Source organism: Motacilla alba, chromosome 1A (assembly GCF_015832195.1).
Source record: "Motacilla alba alba isolate MOTALB_02 chromosome 1A, Motacilla_alba_V1.0_pri, whole genome shotgun sequence".
NCBI lineage: Eukaryota > Metazoa > Chordata > Aves > Passeriformes > Motacillidae > Motacilla > Motacilla alba.
This window is the reverse complement of record NC_052031.1, coordinates 68948563-68972287: the sequence shown is the minus strand read 5'-3', so window position 1 is coordinate 68972287 and position 23725 is coordinate 68948563. Positions and strand designations below refer to the sequence as shown.

The window sequence follows — 23725 nt, the reverse complement described above, 5'->3', positions numbered from 1 at the left end:
CATCTCAGAGGTGGTTAGAAGTGATCACAAACCAAAACTGGGAGCTTTTGGCATGAATCTTCACTGGGAAGTTCCCCCTGCATTTAAAACAAGCTTGTGAGCCACCTACCCACATCCTATCTGTAGGTCACCACAACTGCCTCCAGAAGTGTGTCTGCCCCAAATGCCTTTATTAAATATTCTGATCAGATGTTTGACAACAAATTTTACTTGCTCCTACAACCCTTGCCATTCAGCAGCTTCTTACTTAACATTTCATGCAGTTTTTGGTAGGTTACACAAAACAAGTGACACTTCATTGCTCCACCTGCAGCTGCAGTAATTGCTACACAAGTTTTTTCTACCATCGACAAAGCCAAACTTCCAGTGCCAGAATTTTTTTAAGCCTCATAAATAATACAGCAAAGATATTCTTGGTTTAAAAGGAGAACCAAGGGTGTTTACCTGCCATCATAGCTATCATACTGGCTTTGTAGACGTTGGCAAGGGAGCCCAGTTCACCTGTAGCCAGGATTGTTTTCATGTGAGCTTCTCCACAGGCTGCACGGCACAGGCGGATCTCCTCGTACAGACCTGGGGATAAAAGCATGTGGAAATGATCGAAGTTGCCTGAGAGATATTTTCAAGTATGGCTGTAATTTCCACTTCTGGATTAATTTCCAATCTTATAATTAGTCGTAGCACTCAGGAACTTAAGTTTTGTAAGTTCAATAAATTACATGACTGGAGGTAATTAACAACGCCGTGCAGTTTCAGACTGTACTTAATAGCTATTAATGTCTGTTCTCTCAAAATACAAATGTACTAAATACCCATCAATACATCAGCAGTAAAAAATGCTATGATAGTAAAGATTGATCTTAAAGCAGCTTTCCCAGCAATAAATATGGGAGTACATTGAATCAGTACTCAGAGATAGCTGTATTTTCCTCTGCACCTGGCCAGTGAAACCCTCCCTTTTACCCTTCCTGGTAAAATTCAGCAGTGCTCCCACAAAAGTTTACACAGAGGGAGACTAGAAGAGCCAGAAACTTATGAAGCACTGCTGTCAGAAGTTGGCTGCTTGGGGATCTTTAAGATTGCTCCAGTGTGGGGAGAAAAGCAGCTCTTACAGTGCACAGTCACCATTTCTGGATTTTGAATTTAAAAAAAAAAAAAAACCTAAGATGCAAAATAAACAAACAGGATGTTTTGCAAGAGGGTCCTTTTGACAAACTGTACTCAATCTTCAAACACATAATCAAAAAGTTCTTTGACAGAAGACAAAAATACAGCTTTAAATAGGTCTTGCTAACACAGTCCAGGCTAGAAAGACTTCTGTTTTTTTCAGCAATAGACTTCTTTTCCCTTCAGCCCTTAAGTGAGACCTGGAAGCGTGGGGCAGGGCTTGGCAGCTGTGGCAGGGCCCTCATCCCACTGATGCCTTGGGCACACCAGGGTGTCCAGGGCTGGAATTGCTGGGCTGGCCTTCTGAGACACGCTGCACACATTAGCAGACAACTGGCTGATGCACTTAGCAAGTCCCTTTATAGACACCAGGCTTCACCTTGTTTCTCACTGTGTACCAAAGGTGTGAATTAATCAGAACTAGCATGCAGTCTAACATGTTTTATTGATCAATTGGTGATGCTCCAGAAACCTACATCAAATCGAGGCTCAAAAAGGAAACACAAAGGACCTGTGCTTTTTTTTTTTTTTTTTTTTTTTTGTGCATTTAATAACCCTGCTCATGTTAGATCCAAATGAAATCTCTTTTTGTGGAGGAACTCTTTCCTGAAGCTTTTGAAAACTCAGAGAAAGCAGCTTTCTTCTTCTTCTAGTTTCGGTAACAAGAGGAAGAAGTTTTCCCTACCTTCGAGATCCGCCACCAAAAATGTCAAAACAAAATCAACAAAATGTACATTTAGGTTGGATTCCATGAAAAGAAATTACATCGTCGCAGCTGTTGTTCCCTGGCACTGCAGCTCCAGCAGCCTCCCTTGCAGTTGGAAGGTGCTTTTACATGCAATTAGCGTCAGGCTCGTTTGAGCAGCCTCGCTGCCTGCCAGCACACATCATCCCACGGCCAGGAACGACTCGGGATCCTCAATCACCCGTGTCTGGCAGCTTAGCTGGGGTGGAGGAAAAGTGGGCACACTTCAGCGGGGCAGGTGTGTAGGTAAGAAATGCTGTTCTTTATTCAGAGACCAATTATTGCAGACAACAGCTGACATTCACAGGGCATTTTCAACCCCGCAGTAAAAGTGCAGATGAAAATGCAGCTACATTTGGGCCAGAGCACCCCAGTCCCAGTGCAAGCTGGGACTGCTTTGATACAGAACAAGTGTAAAAACTCCTACTCCTTTCAAAAATAAAAGGAGAAGTTTCAGTACTCAGTCAGGTTTAAATCAAGGCACAAATAACGGGATTATCCTGAAAATCTTGGGCAAATGTTTGAAGTATGGGTGCAGTTAGACACGCTTCAAAATGTGCTCAGTGTTTCCAGGAGTGCTGGGCTTCCTCTGGGACAGTCTGTGCTGCCAAAAAGTCCAGCACTTAACGACTCAGTTCCACCAGGCTGAAGAGCAGCAGGATCAAAGCTGGGTGCTACAAATGCAGGAATATCTGTGAGCTGTGCAGAACACCAGCAACTGCCACAGCACACACAGCACCTCTGGTTAGCAGCAGTGGCACAGAGATTTTGGTCCAAAAACTCTGTCACAGGAAGCCCTGCAGGCATATCTTCAACTAATGAGCTAAGAACACCATGAAGGGGCTGCAAGAGAATTTCTTTTTGACTCCTAAAAACAAGGAAAAAGCAAAAGCTCTCAAAGCAAATGGCCAGTACTCTCCAGCATATTAATCAATATTATCCACTCTGAAAGCAGTCTAAAACTTAAGCCAGGAAAAGAAAAAAAAAAAAAAACAGAAAAGCAAAAAAGCCATTAAATCCTAAAGCAATAAACCCACAAAAAAACCCCAAAGCAAGCCAACCTATACAGAATATACCTGGAGCCAGCTGCTCCCTAATACAGTCTGCCATAGCTCTACTGACCCAGCTGTTAAAATGGATGTGACAAAAGAACTCTTCTACTTTGCACCACGTGAGCTACCTGACAGTTTTCATGAACTTTAGATCTGCTTTTACTAGATGCACTTATAGAAGACAGAAAAATTCAGATTTTGTAGGGAAAAAAAATGCTTTTGTAGCAGTGGTTTTATTTCCACTGTTATAAAACACAAGAGTTGAAAGCTTCCTTGTCATTTTCCTAACACTGTGAATATTTAGTACATTATATTGAATTTTAGCAGCTGTTAAACACAGCAGAGAACATGTTCCTTCCCGAGCAAACATCCCTGATAATTTCTGCTGGCTGTAATCTGCACTAGATTGTGTAGATGGTCTGTTACTTTGGTGTAATATATTAGTCCTAAAAATCAAAAAATAAAGGGGATAATCCAGATCTCCTACAAAGGAAATTAAAATGGAATAGCTCTTCTTCAAAAATGTGGTGATAAAATCATGCTGTTGTTTTTTTTTGTTTTTTTTTTTTATTCAATTTTTTGGTGTTTTTATCTAGTCAGTGACAAGGAATAGAAATTGAGATGAGATGATGTTTTGATTTTTGTTAGCCCAAAAGATCAAGGTGATTGTGATGGGCTGGAAACTGGAAAATGAGCTGGAGCCCCTTGTGTCTGGCATGTAAATGGCAGGTTTGTTAACAAAATGACAAGCACAAGGCTATCAGCACAACACAACTCCCTCACATATGTGCAACTCCAGGGATTCACACTCTGGAAACAGAGCTGGGCTTCAGGAGCCCGAGCTGCTGCTGCCAACACCAGCCAGAAATTGTTCAGCAGAACACATCTAGAAATGGTAAACCCAGCTACAACCCTCCTGAACAACGTGAAGAGGCTTCTCCAAGGCTCTGGAGCAGGGAGTGTGTTTGGCCTGTGCTGTTTATGAAGTATGCAGCACAAAAGAGGGTCCCAATCTGTGGCATTTTCTGAGACCCCCATCGCTGGAAGGAATGAAGGAATCTGACTCCCTGGTCTTAGAAGGCTAATTTATTGTTTGATGATCTATAATATATTAAAGAATAATATACTAAACTATACTAAAGAATAGAGAAAGGATACAGACAGAAGGCTAGAAAGACACTAATGAAAACTCGTCCCGACACAGCTTGGCCATCATTGGCCAATAAGTAAAAACAATCACCTGTTGGATAAACAATCTCCAACCACATTCCAAAGCAGCAAAACACAGGAGAAGCAAATGAAATAATATTGTTTTCCTTTGTCTCTGAGGCTTCTCAGCTTCCCAGGAGAAGAATCCTGGGCAAGGGGATTTTTCCAGAAAATATGACGGTGACACCAAAGCCTCTAAACCCACACTTGAAAAATCAGCAGCAGTGAAAAGCACTTTTCATGATGGGGTTATACCATGGATGCAGCCATGCTCAAATTTCTCAGAGTACAACTGGGTTTTTTTTTTCCCTTTTCTTACAGGAAAATTCAACTGCCACAGGGCAAATGATGTGTTAACAATGCTCCTGCAGCCACTGGCAGTGCAGCATGTCCAGGGGTTTGCTAGCAGCTGTGGAATTAGCACTGACATTACTGCACCCTACACAACTTCAGGAGGTACAGCAAATGCTGATGACAGGGGGGAAAAATAAATAATAAATAGATCCAGTCTATTTCAACAATTTGTTGGTCAACTTGATCACTCTTTGCATAAAGGCTCCACATTCTGTGTCTATAGGAAATATCCAAATTGATAATTTATGTTTAATCCATACTTGGTCAAGTAATACAACACAAAAGCTGAGTAAACTACTTTAAAGTAGTATTGCTTTAAAAGCTAAAAGCTTATAAAAGGTATGTAAATTCATAAACTTATATCTCATTTCATGTTATTTTCTGATGCAATTTAGCTGTCCAATAAAGCTGCTTTCATACTCAGCATTATTTAAAAGATCTTAACAATTACTTCACAAAGATCTGGAAAATACATTCTGAGTGTCATAAAGAGCTCCAGCAATATATTCAAGAACTTCTTTAAAATAACTTGACATAATTGGACATACACTAAAATATTTAATAACCAAACAAGCCTTTGAAGCAAATCACAAAGCAACATTATTCTATTGTGGTGACCCCAATTATTGCACAGGCTAGAAGAAAAGCTAGAAATGAACTAAAAAGCACTCCACCACATAGATTTTTTTTTCAATATCTTCTGAAGTTGTGAAGACTGTCAGCAAAGAAAATACCCATTGAATCTTTATTATTATTATTATTATTGTTGTTGTTGTTGTTGTTGTTGTTGTTGTTGTTTATTTTGTTTTTTATTTTTATTCTAATGACTACTACTATTAGCATAAGTTATAAGTTATAATAGAACAGCAAGGTAGCTTTAGTTGATGAAGCACCTTAAATACAGGGACAGGTACTGCACTATTTAATTTAGGGATTTAGCCTAAAAAAGTCTTCTTTGTCCCTTCTTCTAGATTCCTTATAAGTATTTTATAGATTATTCTATATTATTTCTAATCACACAGGTCACATATCTATTGAAAGCTAAACAGGAAGACAGAACACTAGATTTTCACTAAAATATCCAGATCACCTAAAGAAATACTTTTATTTTTATTTGGGAAAGTTAAATATTGTAATTTTTCACCTTATGGCATCTCTGTGGCGAGTAAATTCTGTTCCTGAAGTAGCTTTTTTCAAGATCACATAAACACGTGTCACAAACAGATTCAGATTCATGAATAAACTTAGGAAATCATTTGGAAGTAATTTGAATTCTGCCATTGGTGAAAAAAAATTATATTTATATTTATATTTATATTTATATTTATATTTATATTTATATTTATATTTATATTTATATTTATAGTTGTATTTATATTTATATTCATAATATAAATATACATTACATAAATATATCATATATTTATATATTATATAAATAATATATATAATTGGTTTATATTATATTTAAAATCTACAATAATATGTTTAATTTATATTTGTATATATATAAATATATATTAAATATATATAAATATATATTAAAAATATATATGAAATAAAGATGGCTTTCAACCTTGTCAAGACTTCAGCTCTGGATAAAAGAATATGCATACCAAATTAAAAGCCACCCCTAATTTACTTGTTTAGTAAAGTGACAGCTTTATATCACATCCATCATTGCTGTGTCTGTGCACTCCTCCCTTGTAATTTGTGACCACAAAGAGTAATTCATCTCCCATTCATTTCAGTCATGATCCAAACTCTCTCTCTGAATCCAAGCCCTGTATTTCTTCTCAGAGTTCTTCCTCATATTAAAAAAAAAATAAAAAAAGTTATTAATCCTTAAATAATTAAGACCACAAGCATGGAGATTGCAAATGCTACAAAAGAGGACAAGATATTACAGCAAGGAAACCAGTCCTGAAGACACAGATGCAGAAATATATGGGGTTTTGGTTCAATTCTAACTGTTAATTGCAAGGAGACCAGAAAACATGATCTATTACTATGATTTCTGTTATTTCCTTAAATAAAGCCAGGTACCAGGCCTTTATAATAAAGTCTGCCAAGCAAATAGGATATGATGGCACTGCATTATACAGCTAAATGGAAAATTCATTCCAAGACAATGATGTGTCTACCTTCACATGGAGTTTAGTTATAGGAGCACTGTCAGCACTTAAGGCAAACCATTCACAGTACATTAAGGATGCAATTAGAGCAAAAACCATCTTCAGCATTATTGTTCCTACTAATTAGGAGTAGTCTACAGATGCCAGAACATCAATAATAATATGAACAGTCAATTTGTTCCCTCAACTTTCAGCAAAAAGAAAACAACTAAAATACGTGTTTTCGTCAAGAAATGAAACATGTATATTTTAAAAGGTATAATCTACATTAGCAGCCCCTTGGGCTTTCTAACAAAACTCTTCAAATAATTAGGCTTTTACTTGCTATTTTTTTTTTGAATACTGTACACAAAATCCTCTAAAGGCTCAGAGGGAATAGACCTGAATTTTCAAACCACAAAGTCATTCTGCCTGCCCAGCCTGCCACAACTTCCAACAGCATTCCTCTCAAAAAAAAATACAACCCATTGTCATTAATTGATTAAATAGTTTTTATTTAGCTCAGAGCCCCAGATTACTCTGAGGAGAAAGACCAAATTCTTCAAGGATTGATGGAGAGGTTTGGGGAAGAGACAAAGACAGACCCTGCATGTGCATATAGCAAGGTTTAGGTTCCTTGCCAATGGAATTTTTTTTACTTACTTTCCCACTGGCCAGTCAGCACCAGACTCCTGCTAATGACAATGTCAATCTCTCGGGCCCCATATTCCACTGCCAGCCTTATTTCAGCCAGTTTGGTCTCCAGAGGAGTTTGTCCAGATGGAAACCCAGCAGCCACTAGCATGAAAGAGGTGCAGGTAGAAGGAAGAAATGTTTCATGAATGCGTTAAAGTTTTAGAAATCGACCATAAAATTGAAAATACCAGTAATATACAAAAAAATTTGAACATTATTCTTTCTTTTTAATGCTTTTTTAGATTTAAAAAATCTACAGGCACTTCATCCTACTCTCTCTTCACCAATAAGAAACTTTGGCTCTACCCTCAAAAACCAATGTTCAGCAAGGCAAGTGCATCTTGTGAAAAGATCTTTCACGTGCCTTGATGTTTTCCAGCACAGCCTAGATAAAAGCACAGTATCTATTGCTTCCAGCAGAATTGAGCAAACAATAAGTGAGCTCAGATATGAAGCAATATATACATTTTTAATTTTCTCCAATTCTTTTAAGTAGTATCTTGACTTAAATCATAACAATGTTGTTTAATGGTTAAATCACAATATAGCAAAAATTGCTTCCAATGAGTTCTATTTAAGATTTTGTTTATGATGTTTAAGTACAAAACCCAAAGGTAACTTTGGAAATGGAAAACATAATGGCTTTGTCAGAGATGGTCTTTCTCTCTGACATATAAATGCATTTAGTATGTATTTTTCCCCTACACAACAATGAAACAAGAACAAAAATCTCACACGTATCTTAGCATTAAACACCTGATCTAACTTCAAAGTCAGCCCCTGTTCTGAGCAGGGGGTTGGACCACATCACATCCAGGGCTGCCTTCCAACCTGTGGAATTCTTGGATTGTACTTCTTGCTTCCTGTACATTCAGGACTTGTCCCTCCCGTGTGATGACTGGAGAAGAGCTGACCCTGTTAGATTTTGGATGTGAAAGTCCTGAACCTGTGGCTGCTCAGCAGGCAACAACCCCTGGCTCTGCTCACAGCTGCCTTGAAGTCAGCCTGTAGGATGTGCTGCTTGAGGCTGGGATAGTTATCCTCCCTGCAGCTGGGGAGGTTTGGATTTGTGCAGGAAACAGCCTTGGCTCTCCAGGGATGGTTTGGTACAGCACAGAGTCAAGGCCTTTTCTTGGTGAGCGGGCTGGGAGTGCACAAAAAGGCAGCTCTTATCTGAAACCACAAATTTTCTCACTTTTACTCTTCCAATTCTCTTTTCCCCTCCATCCTGGAAGTGGCTGTATGAGCAGGTATGTGGCACACAGTCGTTGGCTTGGGCTAAACCTTGACATAGGATTGCAATTAAAAGCCAGACATGATAGGGAAAAAACCTTTATTAGAACTCACATCATCATCATCATCATCTACTTAGTGTATACTGATACTTGTCCAGCACTCTATCTCAATTTCTTCTGTCCAGGTGAGAAATACACTGATATATTTTAAAGGCCTCTTTGAAGAGCTTCCAGCAAAAAGACTTGGCATTCCTGATAAGCTTGAAGTTGGAAGACAACAAAAGATTATACCAGAAGAAAATCCTCCTTCCGTTCCCTTCCTTCAACCTGTTACCTTTTCACCTTACTCCCCGACACAAAAGCAAGTCCAAACTCCTGGATTTCTCTATGTATATTATAACATCAAATTGTTTAATGGGATATTTTCAAATAAAGCTTACCTGAAGCCACTGGTATGTTACAACGAGCAGCTTTGAGGGTGTTCACAGCATCAGAGACTCTTGCGGGATACACACAAACTGCTCCAACAGTGATACCTGCAAAAGCAAAAGCCACAGTTCCCTTTTCCATACCGAGAATTCCACCTTCTCCATGAGCACGTGTGCATTGTCCTCACCTCCCACTCCTGTGTTCTCACAAGGATCTTAAGCAGCACACCAGGGATGTCTGTTATACTGCTCAAATGGTTCAGGTTATTCTCATGCTGTTTCCTCCCCCACGTCCCTTCACCTGACCCTGGGAGCAAGTCTGCATTAGCAGGAGTTAAAACTCCAAGATTTTTGTTGACAGACTCACAGTTTAATGCCAACACAGTTAAGACTTGATCACAGTTACGCTTTATCAGCAAATTGCTGCAAGAGAAACTGCACTGCCAAGCTCTGCTCTTACTCGTGGAGCCAGACTGAGCCCAGCAGCAACAGAGCAGTCTTTATGTTAATGCAGCCCTCCTGCATTTCTAGCTAAAGTGCTCTTCTCTCCAACTCTCAGATAATTGACCTCATATTTTATACTTTAACTGTCTGAAGAGTCCATAAATCCAAGTTTTTTTTAAAAAGACTGATCTTTGATATTTGATGTGCATGGCTTCAATCAGCGGCCTGATTCCCCTTTGGCCCACACCACTTCAAGCAGTGGACCAAGGTCCTTCCCGAAAAGTGAGAAAATAAGGAGGAAACACAGCCATTTCCTCTAGAAAATTCACACCCCAAAAGCCACCATACCTTTATCGTGCATGTCCAAGGCTTTGAGCAGATCCTCTCTGATAGGGTGCTTTGCTTTAAAACACAGCCTTTGAACGTTTGAAGGAGTGTCATCGCCCGAGAGGGTGGTGAGGTCTATGCAGGTGACAGCTTTCAGCAGCCAAGCTGCCTGCAAAGGGAACAAAGCAAGGAATGGAGCATTTCTGTTTGCACTTCCAAAGCCAAACTGCCTTAGAAGTGCAGGAATCAGAAGCCTGGCTCTCACTCTGACAACGGGGAAATGCATAGGATGTAACATATAAGCAAATAATGGCTTAGGATAGACAGGCTGGCAGATATGTGTTCATGTCTTCAGCAGCATCTAATGGTACAGAGGATATTTCCTCAAAAGGATCCACTTCCTTTTGTGTGAATCAGGAATAAAAAAATCTGTAGTTTTGGTGTAGAAAACACCCCCAACAACAAGAGGTAAGTGACAAGGTTAAAGCACTCTTTAGATGGAAATGCTTCAGAATTTTAAAAGACTTATTAATCAAAGAATGGAACAGAAGCATAACTAAAAATTTTATGAGCTTTTTTTTTTGCTGAACAAAAATTGAGCTTAAGACATTATTTTGAATTATCTGCTGAAGGTCTTCCAGAAAATGTCATTTGCAGTGATGGCTTCACTCAAAGCTGACTCCTCTTACAGGGCACTTGTACAGGGGGAGAGTTTGCAATGGCAATGGGGTAATGAACCAACACTGGCCTCTGTTAGTCTAAGCCTGACTGATTGTTTCTGCTGCCTCCCTTCATCCTATAATTATTTGAAAGGGGTTTTCCCTAGAAATAGCTTTATGGTACTTTACTTAGATTTTTTTATCCTCTGTTTGAGGGAATTTTTGTCTCCTCTCCTATGACATGAATCACAGTCATCAAGACAGATGTAGTCAGGGGGTTTCAAGAACTGATATAAACTTCAGGGTTTTCAAAAGGGTTTTCCAATTGGGTATTTTGGGAACCAGGCTACAGAATTTGAATCTGTGATGCTGCTCACATTCAAACATGTACAGGTTCAAAACCACCTGTGTTAAGAAAACAGCACATGACTGCCCTGCTGTGACAATGCTCAAACAGAGGAGAGATGCTTCTGACACCCTTCAAAGCAAAGCCTTGCTTGGGTTTCTGTGTTTCTTTCTTTGGTTTTCTTTCCTGTGTTTCTCCACAGGAGAGGGGAGAAGTGCTAGGAATACACATCTGTTCTCCAGCTGTGTTGTGGGAGTGGCACTAAACCCCTTTCTTCCCAATGAGTCTCTGTAATCAAAGCTTCTGTAGCTCTCTGTATTTGTTATTTATGGCACCCTCAGTCAAAAGAAGACTTTGTTTTTACATTACTGCACCTGTGGTATCTGAGGATAACCATGGTCATGGAGTACCATCTGCAGCTTCTCACTGATGCTATTTCCCAACTCAGAGCCACTGGGCTGATAAACTTGGTATCAAGTAACTTTTTATGAATAAGTGATGCCTTAGGTTTTGGCTTTTATATTTTTCAGGTTCTGTGCTGCTTTAGTGTGCAGTTCTGAGCTTCATATTAGGGGACAGTGAGCTCTCTGCACAGAGCAGGGAGACAAAACAATTCCTGCTCCAGCTGGGCACCAAGGACAAATGATCCAAATCTCAGCCCAGGAGCACAAACAGCGTGGGCTGGAGAGAGACAAACAAGCAGGGTGGGAGTGCCTGGGCTAAAGCTGGAACGGGACAATGAACTGCAAGGTGCAAATGGAGCAGAGCTGAGCCAAGGGAGAGACCCCGGGAGCGCTCGTGCATTTTGGGACCATTCTGGTTCATCTTGGGGCAGCCCTGGCTGGGCTCTTGTGCTGCCCAAGGTGGATCCATGGAGGAGATGCTTTGACTAAATCCCTGCTTTATTCTGTGACTCCATCCAGTCTCTGCTCTAGGGCAGCCTTCACAGGGCATCATAAGAAACTCTAAAGAAATGTTGAGCTGGTGTCTAAATCTCCTCCATTTATCTCCATTTTTTAAAATTTAATCATAACACACAAAGCACAAAATTTCAGTGAGAAAAGCAGACAGGAAAATTTATTATATCACCTTCCATTAGCACCTTACACCTGCATCAAATTATCCCCAAACTGTAATCCCAAAATCTGTGCTCATTGTGAACACAGCTTCAGCCACTCCAGAACGGCCGCACGATGTCAACTATTTTGAACAACTTTTTAAAGAATTAAGTATAATTAAATGATTCTTGCTTCATTCTGTTAAATTCCACTCCTAAGATTGATCCTTCATCATCTCCTCCCTCCTGCTTCCAGGTTTTCAGCTACTGTTGCACATAACAACTTGTTCATCGTGCAGAGGGGAAGCATCCCAAGCATTGTTTGCAGAACAGTTGCTTGGTGAGTGGAGAAAAAGTTTGGTTTTTTATGTTAAGATGGACAATGACCAACCATTTACCTTATCTCAGCAGCTGAAAAGTCAGTTTTCCTAACATTATTTGGCTCCTTCCCCCCACCAAATGCCACAGCCAGTCAGGATTTTTGAATTTGAGCTAAAAAAACTACTTAAGCAATGAAATCACACACGTTGAGAATGTTTAAGCAAAGAAAAATAATCCAGGTAGGTCAAATTTGACAGGGACCATGATCATATCTTACAGCTTTAAAATTAAAAAATAAGAAGGCAGCATGCAGAGAAGTCTGTCTGGAAAACAGAATAAATGTGGAGGGATAGTAATACACAATTTAATCCACTCATGAATAAAGATGACTTAAATCCATTTGCAGTTTTGCCAGTCATGAGTTATATGGTTTTTAACTTGTTTGTATAAATGCATCACCTTATTCCATCCCATCATCATCAAATACAAATTACTAAAATAAGACATGGACAAGCACATCTTTTAAGTTTACATGTATCTTGAAAAAAATTCAATATTACAGCCTGGCGAGGGAGAGTGACTGCTTTAAAAATACAGGAACAGAATGCATAAGAAGAGCACTTACTTGCCAATTACCTTTCAGAGTTTTCCATTTTTTAATTTGTTCTGCATGCCTCACCACTGCAGGTCGATTCACATGCACTTTTGAGATCCAGCCAAGTTCTGGGGAGAGAAACAAAACCAAAAAAAAAGCCTCATCTATTTCCGTGTTCTTTTAATATATGATGTGGTACTTCAGAAGAAAGCTTCAGTAGGAAGTACTTCAGTAGAAAGTTTGGAACCTTTGAAGAGACTGTTGTGCTTTCATGTCTTCCTAATGGCTTGTGTACTTACCACCAGTCCAAAATAACCTCAGCTTCTGTCAGGGGATGATCTGTGACCTGCTATTTCACACAACATCTTTTTGTGTGCCATTACAAGTGAATTAACTGGGTGCTGATGAGACACTGTCTTGTAAACTTAAATATAAGTTTATTATATATGTAGCATGAAAAAAAAAACCACCAAAAAACCCCTACAAAACAGCCTTGATGGCTTATTTCTATATTCCAGAATTCCCAAAGAGCAGCAGATGTGTCACAATACGACACGAAATGACGACACGGACACTGCTGCTCTCCAGGTAAATAAAAAAGAAGGACCTTTATTTTTTGACTCCAACATTTATAGTTTTCCAAAAGTGACAGTGGATTGGAGGGTGACAGTGCCACCTCTCCAATGACACTGGACAGACCAAGAGTCCATCAATTCTCTCTTCCTCCATGAAAGAATGCAAAACATAAGTTGTTTACAGAACTGTGTGTGAGAAAGTTTGTTACAAGAATGCAAACATCAGAAGGCTCAGCAAAGTCTTAAAAAATCAGGGTGACACAGATGCACAAGATGTACTAAAATAATGAAACTGTCTAGAGCCAGAACCAAACACTGGCCACTGCTTAACAAAGGGTAACTGACTGAAAAAGGAGAGCTGAGGGTTCAGGCTCTTGAATCTTTCAATTCCTGCTTAGTGTGGTAAATCCAGGGTGTAATTTTTAATATTAACCAAACACAGAGAGCTCATGAGAGTACACAGGAAAAAGAAACTGGAGCGTCTTTAAAATCTCTCACATCCCAAAATGTAAATAATTCTTCTAAATATCGATTATACAAGCATTCCATGAAAACACTCTGGAAATAACATCAACAATCATTAACCACCAATCACCAGCAAATCACCACCATCAATCATCAAATATCATCCCCAGTTAAGGTCAGAATATGGACATGGGCACAGACAGGTACTAGGAGATAATAATTCTGGGTGACTGAATTTATTAAGAGCATGTCACTCTATGAATCTTCTTTACTACGGTGGTAAATTGCATTTCCCTTGAGCATATTGATTAAAAAAAAAAAAAAAAGGTTTAAAACCTAAAAAAAAAAAAGCTGGTAGACAAAATCACTAATTTTGTACTGAAATCTTATACTTAATTTTTTTTTCTTCCTACTGAATAGCTTTAATAGCCAAAAAATGTAGAAAATTAATATACTAGCCAAAGTGTGTGTAAATAAAAGCTTGTTTTCCTAGACTTATAAAAAACAATTTAGGGTAAAGATGACTCAGAGGAAATGCAGGGCAACATGAAACAGCTGAAGAAAATCTTGTTTTTAGCATAAGTAAGTTATCACTGTCCTATTACCAAAGTATTAGTGAGTGGCACCCACAAAGTGTTAGCTAAAAGCAGAACAAATAAATCAGTGAAGGAATTTCAAAGGGATCCTAGGGAATTTATGGATTTTTCCTAAGAGTTTAGCATCAGATTTACTTCATGGCAGCAAGGAAAAGGGGGAGCTTGGAAAGTTGCAAGCGAGTCAAAGAGCAAACCCTTGTTATTCTTTCCAATTTCAAAGCCACAGGTTTATCCATTCTGCCCCCAGAACAAGGAGCTCAGCTCAGCTGAGTTATAGAAAGCAGGTGAAAAACAAATTGCTAAAAAAGCCATGGCTACAACTTTCCTCCTTTTTTGCCTATCAGGACATATCTGACAAAGTCCATGGGGGAGGAAAACACACATAAATCAATGTACAGAGGAGGGACACACAAACTCTGTGTTATGATTCTTCTGCTACCTGTGCCAAGTGCTGAGGTAGCATCATTTAATCATAATCCCATTTATTATAATAACTTTTGAACCCTCCTGGGTGCACAGTGACCTTTCAGCCCCTTTGGAAAATGTGATCAAACCAAAGGAAGCAGTTTAGATGAGGGAATCAGCTTCTCCCTCTCTAATAAGGATCCTTTCAGCTGGGCTCCTCTAACCTATTCTTTCCCCACTTTTGAAACAACCAAGAAAACCAAGCTGAAAGTGATTTATAAAAAACAATTATTTGGGAAAATGTGAAAACAGTGTCCTGTCAGTTAGAGAAAATTCAAGTTTGAGATGAAAATTTAAATGAGAGGACACAAATTTCACCCATGAGTAGGTTAATTCTTCATTAGCCATTGTTTGCAGAGGATTCAGGCTGATAAAGCTGTTGTATCTGCCCAACCTGACTCTTGAGCATCCTGACCCAGGTCTAAGCAATCTTTTTAAGATGTTAGAGCCCTGCACACTAGATCAGCTTAAAGGAAATAATCAACTATAAAGCCATTTTGGAGAAAAGGAAAAAAAAAAAAAAAAAAGAAAAAAGAATTCATAACGGGAGAAAAGGTGTGGAAGGAGAGTGGAAGTGGAAATGAGCTACTGCTTTTGCTTTGCCCAAAGTCAGCTGTGAAAGCCACCAAACATCAGCTGATCAGCAGTAGCTGACTGCGTGTTCTTTGCAAAAAGGACAAAATCCATTGGTTTGAGCCCTTTTCACTGTCTGACACATTCTCCCCTCTGTTCTCAGAGACTCAAGGCTAGTCACAAAGGTAGCTGACACACACCAACCCAGTAACGTCTAATATCTAATTTTTGAGCATGGGATGCAAGAGTCCCTGAAAGACCACAGAATGCGGATCTCCAAGTATTTTTTTGAGTGTGGGAACTCAAACCACAGTGCAGAAAAGTTAAAAAAAAATTTAAAAATGAATAATTTAACAAAAAATCAGAACTCCATCCTTTCTGTACAACTTAATGCGAGACATCATGCAGCTTTTACTACAGGAAATAAAATGGTGCAATAAAAATGGCATGGCAAGGAAGGACAAAGGTTCTGGTAATGTGCAGCAGCAGATGGAGACTTCCATATAACACAGACCTTTTATTCCAGCCCATTCCTACATTAATTAAAGCAATGGGTAAGTGAAAACAAATATGTCTCAGCATAATTGTCTCTAAATAGACTTTCAAAGTTTGCCATGTGAGGTCTCATCAAATCTTTAGATCTAAGTGCCTTTATTCAGAAAAAAACCCTCACAATTCCAGCTTTTCTCTTTTTTTCATTAAATATCAGAATAAAACCATTTTTTGAAATAGAACTGACTGCCTTTGGCTTCTCCCCCTCCCTCACTCCCCCAAGCTTTATGATTTAGTATCTGGCTAAGGAAAACTATATTTAATTAGGCTCATTAACCTTGCAGTGTGAACATGTCTTTTTTTTTTTTTTTTAAATAAGTCATCTGCTAGTCATCTGCACAGTCATGTGGCTTCAGGGATAAAAGTAATTAAAGCAGTTACACTACAGCTAATTAGCCAATATTCTGTAATCACTCTTCTAGTTTACTTTTTTCTCTGAAGACATCTGAAAAAATCATATTCAATTCCTTAACAGGAAATTCATCTCCTCTCTTTGAAGAACACGAATCCAAAAATACCGAGCGTTTCCTCAGAAAACAATAAATAAAACCACTTCATTAGGATAATTACATAAATATCTAAGCTTCCTAACACATTCCTCATAAAACACACTAAGCTTTACAGAAGCTTTTAAAAAAATGTGTTGATGGCATCCCTTCAGATGGTGAAACAGAAAGCTCAAGAACGCCTGAGGCGGTAGTTTCACAAGCATTTTAAGGCAGCACTGCTCCCAAAAGGAGCTGCCCCCCTCAACTGGTTATTTCATTTTGTGTGCCAGGGACAGCATGTGTGCTCCTGCTCTTACCATGAGCACACGACAAAGCGGGGAAGGGAAGTGATGAAAGCTGTTATTTTGGGAGAAGAGACTCAAACTGTGTCCTGAACCTTCTGTGGAGAAAGGAGAAGCTCAGCTGGACACAGGCTGACCCCAGCTGGCCACGCAGAGCTGAGCAAAGCCACTGAAAGGAGAGAAAAGGCTTTGGGATCAGGTCTTGTTACAGCTGTCTTACCATGTAAGTTATTTAGAGATTTGGGGGTTATTCAGCTCTGTCAAGACAGAAATCAATGTTATTTTTCCATAGCGACACTTGATATGGACCAAGAGATCCTTAATTTCATGTGGGTCTTCCTTTACCTGACAGAAGCTCAGTCTCCAAGTTATCAGCATCCAGATACTCAAAGTAGGACATCCAGATACTCAAAGCAGGAGCACAAAGCAAAGCATGTGTGCTCCTGCTCTTACCAGGAGCACATGATAAAGCGGGGAAGGGAAGTGATGAAAGCTGTTATTTCGGGAGAAGAGACTCAAATTGTGTCCTGAACCTTCTGTGGAGAAAGGAGAAGCTCAGCTGGACACAGGCTGACTCCAGCTGGCCACACAGAGCTGAGCAAAGCCACTGAAAGGAGAGAAAAGGCTTTGGGATCAGGTCTTGTTACAGCTGTCTTACCATGTAAGCTATTTAGAGATTTGGGGGTTATTCAGCTCTGTCAAGACAGAAATCAATGTTATTTTCCATAGTGACACTTGATATGGATCAAGAGAGACTTAATTTCATGTGGGTCTTCCTTTACATGAGAGAAGTTCAGTCTCCAAGTTATCAGCATCCAGATACTCAAAGCAGAACATCAAAGCATGAGCCCTGAACTAGAAATCAGCTCTGCTGTCTTGTGCCGTCAGTGAAATCACACAGTGCTGTCCATGGATCACACAAATGGATCATGGTGTCCTCCTCCAAAGCACTTTGGAAACCACCAACAAGCCTTTCCTCAGGACGTGAGAGGCAGAACATCAGGACCTGGTTTCCTGCCGGCCCAAGTCCCCTGTTGTTCCCTCTCTTCTTGAGACACCTCCTCACCCCAAAAACCCAGCTGTCCTCATGTGGTCCTTACAACCATGAGTAAAACAGGACTCTGTTACTGCCATAAAGGCAAAAATAAAACAGTTGCAATGAAAATTCATGTAATTGCTGATCTGTACCTGCCTTTCCCTCAACAAAAGAACTGATTTGGTCACCCCACCAGAGCGCCTAACTTATTTCCAAGACATCTACTTGTCCTTCAAATTGGATTAAAAATACCCACCAGATTCAGAAGGTGTTAGAACAGTGAAGAAAGTTGTTAGAACAGTGAAGAACCAGAGCCACAGTACAGGTTAAAACCAGCTATTAATATATTAGAACAGAATTATGCTGTTTGAAAAGGGATGCAACACTTCATTATCTAAATGCCACTCACCAACAGGCTAGCTCTCATGTGTGGATGGCTCAGAAATACCAACTATAATTAAAAATATATAAATTGAAACATAATGAATGCATTTTTGGCCCTTCAGCTAGAGGGTCTGAGCAACACAGATAGATAATGGGGTTTTTTAAGAATCCAAGAACATTGCAAAACAACTGCAATTAATTACTCATTGCTCAGAATACAGACATGTATGTGTGTGTGTATATATATATTCAGACATACATAGACACACAGAGGTAATAAAACATATAATCATAGAATAATTTGGGTTGGAAGACCTTTGAAGGTCATTTGTCCAACCCCCTGTGCAGTGCAGCATCAGCTCTGAGGTCAGACCAGGCTGCCGAGAGCTTTATTCGGGTGGGTTTTGAGAGTCCCCAAGGATGGAGATTGCAAAGCCTCTCTGAGCCCAACCTGTTGGACACCTGACTGTTCTGCCCCAAGTTATTCCTCATATCCAGTATGAACTTCTCTGCCTCATTTCCCTGGGCTAAACCAGCCCAACTCTTTCAGCCTTTCCTCGCAGGGCAAGCACTCCAGCCCCAGCTGAGCCTCTGCTGAAGTTGTGACATGTTTATCAATCTCTCTTTCCTTTTGCAAAGAGAAACTGGACCCAATGTAGATTGCAAATGCTGGGCAGAGGGGATGGTCCCCCACAGTTAAAACAAAGCAGCTTGCACTTCCAAAACAGATACTCACTGATATATTCCATTATTTCATTGTGAAGTGACATTAAAAGTTGCATCTGATACTCTTCTGAAGCACAAAACATTAAACATCTGGGCTGCTATAGCCCAGGGCCCTGGGGAGCAGAGCAGGAGGGGCAGATTCATTCCCATCCCTGCAGGCATCGTGGCGAACCCCAGGACACAAGCTCTGCAAACAGTCCTTGTGGAGTGAAAAACTTGTAAAACTCTTTGCCCAGCTTCTTTGCATGACTCTTGGATAGCAAATGTATCAGTGAATGAGGCCGGTGAGCCTCTGACTGTGCACATCAGGGTCTTTTCAAGTGTTGGACATGCACCTGTTCTTTATTCCAAGGAAACACCTACTAAAGCACAGTGATGGGTACAAAGGAAGGAGATAAGGAGGAAAGAATCAAGGAATTTTACAAAAATGTATTTATTTTTTTTTAATCACACAGGAAAGCACTATGTGCCATGATTTGTGAAGGGTTTGGCTTGTCAGTGATAAACAAACAGATCCTCTCTAATGGCAACATCAGAGACCTCCTGCTTTGATAATGACATTATGTAGCAAGCACAGAAACAGCAGACACAGAAAAGGACACAAACAATATATTTTTAAGTAAAATACATTTTACCACTAGATGTCCCTGTTAGAAAACTCTACTTCTACACAAAGCTGTGTGGGAAACAGGGCAAATCACCTGAATTAGTGTTAAAGCTGCTGGCACAGGCTTGTAAAACCATCAAGAGCTGAAGTGCCTAAGTGACAGAAGCAGTGAGTATTGCTAGCAACCATGAAAGGTAAAGGTAAGGGTTAACTACCAGCTAAGGTACAGCACTAAGAAATGTTAAGTGCTGTATTAAGAATGCTGCTGTATTTCAGGTATATATTTAGTGGGAGAGCAAATAGCAGGCAGGTGCACTTCTCTCTTTAAAGCAGCCAGCATGTGGCAGAGGCTAGAAGCTGCCACTTAAACATGGTGACAGCCACACCATTGCCTTTCCTACACCTGCCCTGAACATCTAACCCAGCTCGTTTTGACCACAACTGGTTTAAACCAAGACCCCTGGGAAGGGATGGCAACAAGTATCAGAACTGAGCTGACTTCACCAACAAGTTTCTGGATTCCCCGCACATCAACTAATTTTAAGCTTGAATTTACGTGACACACCCCTAGTTTAAAGAAACTGAAGTGCGTTTGCAGATTTTTGTGCCAGCTGTTTTTCCTGACAGAGATGTTTTGTCACCACATTATTAATGTTTGTTTCAGCTCATCGGATGGCTGCAGTTGAAACTCACCTGTCCCTACAGGCATCCCATGAACGAGGACATCGGAGAGCAATTAGACAGCTCACTTTTGAAAGCTGCAACATTTCCACAATTTCAGTGAATGGAAACACAGCTCTCACCGTCCATCCACAGGCTAATCATTTAAAAGTGCCTGTGCTTGTTGTCATGAAAGGCACGTGACGCCACAATCTCCTGAACTCTGCTCGTGCCAGCTTGGAGACCTACCTGTTCCACACCAGCTGGCCTTTGCTCCCCCTCTTCCATGAGGCCACCCCTGTGTCTCCTCCACCTCACTGTCCACCTACTCATAATGACCAAATTATCACACCTTGGAGGCAGACTGTAGGAAGTGTCACTTCTTCAATCCATCCCACTGCTGCAGCTGGGTTTTGCTGAGGAAGCTGTAGCACTTTCCCCTTCCCCAGCAATGAGGAGAAAGGCAGCTCCAGCCAGGAAAAGGCAGAGAAAGTCTTTCCCTGCCTAATCTCAGACACAGCCACCTTTCAGGCCCAGAGACCAGCTGCAAACACCTGGAAAATCCTTACCACTCCTCAGAGAGCGAGCAACAAGAATGATCAGAGGAGGTGGAGTCTGGAGTTTGCAAATCAGTGCCCAAATTAAGTGGTTTTAACCTCTTAGTGAGAAAGAGGAGGAAGGATTATCCCGTGAGAACCAGAACAGCATGCAGGAGAGAACCAGGTCCAGCTTTGTGACAGGACCAGGGATGCAGAGCTGTCCTACACCTGTGACCCTCCAGGACAGGACCAGGGATGAGGGGCTGTCCTATAACCTCTAACACTGCAGGTCCAGCTTTGTGACAGGACCAGGGCTCAGATCTGTCCTACAGCCTCTGGTCCTGCAGGTCCAGCTTTGTGACAGGACCAGGGTTTCGAGGCTGTCCTACAACTTCTGACACTGCAGGTCCAGCTTTGTGACAGGACCAGGGTTTCAAGGCTGTCCTACAACCTCCGGCCCTGCAGGACAGGACCAGGGATGCAGAGCTGTTGTACAACCTCTGACCCTGCAGGTCCAGCTTTGTGACAGGACCAGGGCTCAGATCTGTCCTACAGCCTCTGGTCCTGCAGGTCCAGCTTTGTGACAGGACCAGGGCTCAGAGCTGTCCTACAGCCTCTGACCCTGCAGGTCCAGCTTTGTGACAGGACCAGGGCTCAGATCTGTCCTACAGCCTCTGGCCCTGCTCAGAACCCCTCAAGCCAAAGCCAGAAACTCGTGTTTAACCCGCAGTCCCAAAGCCTCCTCCCGGTTACCCGTCACGGGATGTAAGTATGTCAGAACACGCACAGGAACCCCAGTGCTGTTGCTATTTCGGCTTTGCAGAGGATCGCGGGCCCACAGCCGCTCGCCCGGGGCCCGGCACCGCCCGGGGACCCCCGCCCCGGGACCCCGCAGCGCCCACCGGGGATCCCCGAGCCCGCCGACCCCTTACCCAGCTCGGTGCCCGGGTTTCGCCCCGCCATGGCCCGTGCTCTCCTCTCCGCCCCGCGGCCCGGCCGGGCGGGGCTGCGGGCAGGCCCCGGCCCCGGCGGGCCCGCCCCGCACGGGCAGGAAGCGGCGGGGCCGGCCCGGGCGCGGAGCTCCGCCGCCACGTGGGGACCGCGCCGGGCAAGGCTCACCGCACCTCGGCCCCGCTGCCGCGGGGATGTTCCTTTCCTCAGCAGGTCCCGCTCCTTTGGAAACGCTCTGCTGTTGGCGTGAGTCAAGGCACCGTCCAGTGTCTTCGTGTTGGTTCTGGAGGAGCTGGTGCCACACGTACACACGGGGTTAATAAACCTGCCAACCTAGTGGTACCTGTAGAATGAAATTCTGGTAACAAAGCCACTGAAAACTTCATGGGTTTTACATTTTTTCCAATCTGGAAAAAAAAAAAAAAACCACAAAGTCTCATGAAAAAATATGATGTACATTATTAATATTGATGGTTAGATAAAAGAGTTTCCAACTTAAAGAAACCTCAAACTCACAACGGCATTGGGTAAAGCGGGAAAGGGCCATAGCTCTGAAACCTGAGGACACTTTTTTGCTTTTCCCATACCAAAGCTGCAATCTCCTCTGCGTGTGTGCTTTGAGAAGCGATGGTTTGAAAGACAGCAGTCACTCTAGAAGCATATACCATTTGCACTGTGTACTTTAGGACCCGTCAAAGCAGTCCAAAAATTACAAGCTTTCAAGTACTTGTGGTGGCGGCATCGTCCTCCTCCTCCCCCTTTTCCAGGCCACACTGTCATCTAAGACATACTTGTGATGCTTTGGCCTTGACAAACAGCACTGGGCTCAGCTCCTCCTGAGCTCATCAGAAACACTGTCTGCTTCCAGGAACTGCTGCTGGCTAGAGAGCTCTTGTTTTCTTTAGGAACAGCCTTGGAAATTATTTTTCTTGCCCGAACGGCACAACATTCCCACACTTTCAAACGAAGTGCAGACCCTAGCTGTGTCTGGGATGAAACACTGTTACCTTAGATGTCTAGGAGGTTAGGCTTGTAAGTAAAAGTCCTAAATTAGGTAAAATGGTGTGAAGTTATTCCTCTGTTAAATTGTTACAGTACATTTTTAAGTTAATTAGGTTTAAGTTAAGTGCTGTTCCTCTGTTAAATCGTTAGGTTTAAGGTAGAAGTTAACATTACTGTTAAGGTGGAGTGCTGGTAAAGCCTAAAAGCTGATTTCTTTTCATCCTCACCCTCACTATCCTTTTGCCACTTAAACACACACTAGGTTCATTTCTGTTTTGATTGCCTGGATTTTGTTTCGTTTTGTGGTTGCTTGTTTTTCCTTGGTGTGCCTTAACCATCCTGTAAGTAGTAGAGTGACTCTTGCCAACGAACTTTGTTGTCCTGTCGCTTAATATTAAATCTGGGTTTTGCTGATACCCTTACTGGTGACTTTTCAAAGACTTGTTCATAACAGCACTTTAGTTTTGTCAGGTTTTTTTTCATTTCTTCCAGTATTTTAGTAGCCATTACTAACTATTAGGTTTCTAATATCTCTTATCTGTTTCATTTTCATGCATCCCAGAGCAAGCTGTAAATGCAGAATGAGGGGCATGGTTTTCTGAACTTGGGAACATCTAGGTTAACAGTTGAACTTTTTCCCCAGTTAAATGATTCTGAGATTCCGTTCCAGACCTCTCTATGAAATGCTACAGAGCCTACTGCAAACATGGAATTGAAATTTCACCATGGAGCAAGGTGTTCAAAGTTCCTCATTTTAAACACATCCAATTTCTAAATTAAAATTTTTATGCTCAAGTACTAGATATGGAGTCCTCAAAAGCCTTAGTGGAATTAACAAGACTGAACCATTTAGCTGTAAATCAGCTGTTTGTTTTTAGAATAAATTCAAACTGGTAATTGCAAATAGGTATAGTCTGCAAAAACAGGACAGTAAGGACAAATATGAATATGAAAAAATAAAAAGGTGTGTGAATAAATATACCTCTTTCTTCTTACCACACAGAATGCATTATGTAAAGCTTTCAGCATAACATTAAAGGAAATGACAAGTGGAA

General features: G+C 41.1%; 1 protein-coding gene across 2 annotated transcripts in view; it reads right to left on the bottom strand.

Annotated features, from left to right (window-relative positions):
- The window catches only part of DERA (deoxyribose-phosphate aldolase), a 47978-nt gene extending 26204 nt beyond the window's left edge, over positions 1 to 21774 (bottom strand). The window contains exons 1-6 of one of the 2 annotated variants that reach the window (XM_038154553.1): positions 21650 to 21774; positions 12780 to 12877; positions 9793 to 9940; positions 9013 to 9108; positions 7305 to 7439; positions 445 to 573 (exon numbers count right to left, since the gene is read on the bottom strand). In XM_038154553.1, coding sequence (XP_038010481.1) covers positions 445 to 573; positions 7305 to 7439; positions 9013 to 9108; positions 9793 to 9940; positions 12780 to 12877; positions 21650 to 21680 — 637 coding nt within the window. In that variant the 5' untranslated portion in view covers positions 21681 to 21774. The remainder of the gene's footprint in view (positions 1 to 444; positions 574 to 7304; positions 7440 to 9012; positions 9109 to 9792; positions 9941 to 12779; positions 12878 to 21649) is intronic. The other variant, XM_038154552.1, reaches the window with a different exon arrangement.
- Between the last annotated feature and the right edge of the window lie 1951 nt (positions 21775 to 23725).